This window comes from Propithecus coquereli, unplaced genomic scaffold, assembly GCF_000956105.1.
Source record: "Propithecus coquereli isolate 6110/MARCELLA unplaced genomic scaffold, Pcoq_1.0 Scaffold55, whole genome shotgun sequence".
Lineage (NCBI taxonomy): Eukaryota > Metazoa > Chordata > Mammalia > Primates > Indriidae > Propithecus > Propithecus coquereli.
Genome location: NW_012151396.1, coordinates 1,728,362 through 1,732,985, shown reverse-complemented (window position 1 = coordinate 1,732,985; position 4,624 = coordinate 1,728,362). Strand labels below are relative to the sequence as shown.

The 4,624-nt window shown below is 50.0% G+C and overlaps 1 protein-coding gene across 1 annotated transcript in view; it reads right to left on the bottom strand.

Moving 5' to 3' along the window:
* Nucleotides 1-4,431, bottom strand: part of DOK6 (docking protein 6) — a 557,474-nt gene extending 553,043 nt beyond the window's left edge. The window contains exon 1 of the mRNA XM_012657584.1: nt 4,185-4,431. Coding sequence (XP_012513038.1) covers nt 4,185-4,250 — 66 coding nt within the window. The 5' untranslated portion in view covers nt 4,251-4,431. The remainder of the gene's footprint in view (nt 1-4,184) is intronic.
* Nucleotides 4,432-4,624: the final 193 nt, after the last annotated feature.

The window sequence follows — 4,624 nt, the reverse complement described above, 5'->3', positions numbered from 1 at the left end:
ACCAAGTTGGAACAAGTGACGATTACTGGCCCAATGTACTATAATTAGTAATAATGTAGGGGTTATTTATTGTATAACCCTGGTTTAATACACATATGCACGCACGCGCGCACACACACACACACCAGTGTACACCACCTGATAAGCAGTAAGCACTCCAGGATAATTCAATCTGTTGAATGTGTAAATGGATACACACACACACCCCACCTTATCATGAGACACTTCTTGAGCACATATTGTACCAATACCGTATAGCAATACCAATCTCTGACCTAATTTTGAGTAGGAAATAGAAAAAAGTCTGTGTAAAATACGATTCTACCTGTGTAAAATACGATTCTGTATGTGTCTGTGGATATTCACATTGACGTATTTGAATAGAATTCCTTGGTAACAATGATGTGAGGCCTGAGTCTAGAATTAGTCAAATTTAGCAGTCTGGAATTTGTACAATAATGTTGATGATGATGATGATGATGATGATGATATCACTCCATAATGCTGCATTTATTTTTGATGAACTTACAATGTCAATAAACAAAGTATTAGGTTATCAATGCTTTCAATGATTGAGTTCTTAGTTTGGCTGTGCACCAAGAACAGATTGGATATTTTGCAATATGCCTTGCTTACTAAATTTAACCAATCAGAGATCAGAACAAAATAGGTAATCAAGCCTAAGAGATAAACAATGTTGACCAATATGCTTGCTTTTGTTGTATTTTTACTAGTGTTTTTAGGCACCATTTTCTTAAAAAAAAAACCCAAAAACCAAAAAACTAACCACAATGGTATCTTGTGAGTTATGATACCAATCATGTGACAGGTAAAATGGGTAGAAAAACTAGACAATTCTAAATCTGGCAAAAAGAAAACAATATATTCATAGAAACTGGTATATTAGGACAAAAATCTACTACAGAATTTAAAGAAATGACTCTTTATAAGTCATGTCATTATACTTTTAACAACTTAATACCTATAAAAATTTTATGATTTAACATTTTAAAAAGCAATAGTAAAATTCAAAAAAACTATTCTATTTATTTCTCAAAATTATTTTCCTAAATGGGAGAAAAAGCTGATTAATGAGTCAAGACAAATTTTAAAGCCAACACTCAAAATTTCTTTAACACTTACTGCTTTGCCCTAACAGTGGGCTAAGGGACAGTGTTCAACAGGTTGACTAGATTCTCTAAGGAGACACAGGGCAAGGGACCTTTCTACCACCTAAGCCTGGAAGTGCCTCTGTGAGGGTTGGCCCACTGCCTACAGGGCAAGAAATGCCTTACTGCCCTTATTCAGAATTACACTAAACATTAATTTGTGAGGTCTAACGAGCACATAAGAACATTTCATCATAAAATACGTTTCATGTCACGATTATCTCTGATGCAACTGGCCTCACGCCCAGGACTTTCTTCCATTGGAATATTACAGAACTTGATTTTTGAAAGCATGAGGTTTGTCCATAATAAATGAAATATCTATACATACATCAGAAGCATCATTTATACTTTGAAATTTAGTTTTGGACATAAATCACATGAGAATCATGTCTCCGTAGAGTTAAAAATAATATTTTATTTGGAAAAGTTCATAAAATTAGGAATATGTATTATTAAGTATACACACAAAATATTAATTTGTTTGGATAATTCCCATTTTTATCATTTGGACTATGACTTTTTTAAGGCACACAATATTTGCTTAGTATTACTATTTTACGGGACTCAACTTATTAAGTTTCGCAGAATCATCTGTGTGAAGTTTTGTCGTTTGAATCCACTCTTCTGAATATTAGAATATTCTGAGTAGAAAAGTCTCTACATTTTTTAAAAATAAATATTTTCTAAATTCTCAAGGCAAATTTAATATTTTGATTTAATATTAAAACAAAAGTGTTTCAACAGCAACTTTGAAGTTCCTATTTCTCAGGTAGAAACGTAAAACAGAAGCAACTAATTTGAATATAAACACGCTTTTATTGTTTTCTATGAAGGCTGCACTTTACAAAGGGAAAGCTCTAAACAGTGTGTATAGAAAAAGACGCTTTGGAGGTAGAAATGTACATTAGCACACATCATTAGGTGGTAACGGTGTTCTAAAATGACATTTCAAAGAGTGTTAATACTATAGTTACCCAAGAAGTATTCAACGCACTTTCCTTGGATCCCATCTTATAATGAGGTTACATATTTGGTTTTTATTGTATGAAATCCTGGAAAGCTTGGATGGGGAAGGAATCCCTAGACTCCAAGGCCAAGTGCACTAGCAGGAATGGGATTCTCGGTTTCATTTTCATGTGCACGGCGACTCCGTGAAAGCAGACACACATCTCGCCTGGGGACTTAATTCATCCATTAGTTTATACAGTCTGAGGTGTCAGACACGACTGCGATTGCAAGAAGACGGAAGGGCGAGAAGGATGGGCAAGCACCTGGTGGGAGAGCAAAGGGCTTCAAAGGTCAAGTTAGGAAGACGCCTCTCCCGTGCAGCTCTAGCTCCCACCTCCTTTGGGCTGACGGCTGTGCGGGTGACAGGTCTGAGCACTGCGTCCCGGCTGCTCGGAACAACCGGCCCCCTGGACAACCGCAGCTTTCCCCCGGGTACGTCCTTGTCTCCCTGGAAAAGAATGAGACGCTCTCTTCTACCCAAGAAAAGCCCTTGCATCCCGGCTGAGGGCCGCCCCCAGCGCCTGCTCCCTCCGGCCCGCTGGGCGCACAGCAGCTCTAGGCCGGGGAAGGGGCGCTGCCGTCACCCAGCTTTGTGCGCGTCCTCTCGCAGCCTCGCGGCCTCCACAGAGGGCCGGAGTTCCAGGACGGGCCCCGCCGTCCCTGGGCTGCAGTCTGCACCTGGAGCGCGGAAGCCGGCAGGGGCAGCCCACGGGCAAGTCTGCCTTTCCCCTCCTCGGATCCCGGCACCTGCCCCGAAGGTTCCGACGACGCGACTTCTGGGTGCGTGGGGATCGTGCCTCTCTTCTGGACTCTACTGCGCCTTCGTCCAATTCTCTGACGCGACATTCCTTTTGTTTTCTTTTTAATGTGAAAATTAGCGGACTTCTCCCTCCCTCTTTCCTTCTTCAAGTTGGGTATTCGTCCACTCAGCAGGGAACACAGGGAAGGTTCTAGCTCGAGGTCTCCTTGCCTCAGGATTCCAGAGCTTCGCAGAACTGGGACTTTGAGGACAGTGAGGAAGAGAGACAACCGGAGAAACCGAAAACGGTCCCTCCCCTGGACCGGCCGCCCTGGCGGGTCTCGGTTGTCGCCTTACGTCCCCATGGCGCGCTCCTGGGGGAGGGACGCGGCGGGAGGGGGGGTCCCCGTGGTTCCGCCCGCCCCCTCGCGTCCTAAGCCCGGACAGCTCTCTGCCCAGGTGCCGCTCGGTCCTCTCCCGCCCCCTCCCGTCCACGCCCAAGTCCCCCACTCAGCGCGTCCCTCTTTCCACCCCGACCGTTCACCCACGAAGTTTTGAGCCCCTGGGGTCTACACTGTTTCCTTCCCGAGTCAGGCTGAGCATCTCTCCAAAGAAAGCGGGAAAAGGTCTCCATGAACCTGGCTCTCGCGGACTCTCGGCGTCAGCGGGCGAGCGCGGGCACACACCTGCTCCCGCACACGGCGCAGGTGCGCACGGGCGCACGCAGGGCGGGGGCTGCCGGCGGGCACCCTAAGGGCGCGTGAAGCCGCTTGCCTTAGCCGGCAGCGCAGAAAAAGAATTTCGAAATGAGCCTGGGAAGCGGGGACCAGAGGATGGTGATTCTCACACACACACACAGACGCACATGCTCCTGCACACGGAGCAGGTCTGCGCGAAAGGCGCTCACTTTTGCGAACAGACCACTGTGGAAAGCACCGCACGTAAATCTCCACCGAGGCACATTTTTCTTTGGAACTGACAATCCCTTTCGTCTACTGACTTCGCGGCATGGTCGAAACCGGCCCCGCGCACTCGAGGACGGGGACCGCGGCGCTGCGGAGCCCTCGGCCCGCTCTGCAGAGCCCCCGGCAGGTGCGGCCCCAGGCCGGCCGAGCAACAAGCGGGCTGTCTGCGGGAGGGCCGGGCTCCTCTTTGCCCTGTCCCCGCGCGGGTCACCTCTCCCTGCCACCTGCCCCTGCCCCCAATCCGGCTGCCAGCCGGGCCAGACGAGCGCCGGGGAGGAGAAAGCCGAGCGAGCAACTCACCCCCAGCTTCCTGCTGCGGATCTTCACGTAGCCCTGCTTGACTATGTCGTTAAAGTTGGAGGCCATGGCCAGCGCGCCCGGGCTCGTCCGCTCCGCGATCCGCTTTCCGGAGTCGAGAGCCGCCGTCCGCCGGGTCCGCGCGGGTCTCGCATCCAGGCAGCCGCCGCCAGCAGCAGCGCCGCCGCCCGGTCCTCCCCGAGCGCCTGCCGGCAGGGACCCGGGGTCGGTGGCAGGGCCGCCGCGGACGGGGAACGGGGCCGGGCGCCGCGAGCAGCGCCAGCCCTGCGCGCTCCGGTCCTCACCTTCGCCCCCCGCCGCGAGCCGAGCGCCGCGGCCCGCGCCGCCGCCAGCTGCGGGCGCCCCCTCCACGCCGCCGCCCCCGGCAGCACCCACGGGCTGGCGCCTCACTCGGCGGCGCACAGCTGGCCGGAGCGCACCAT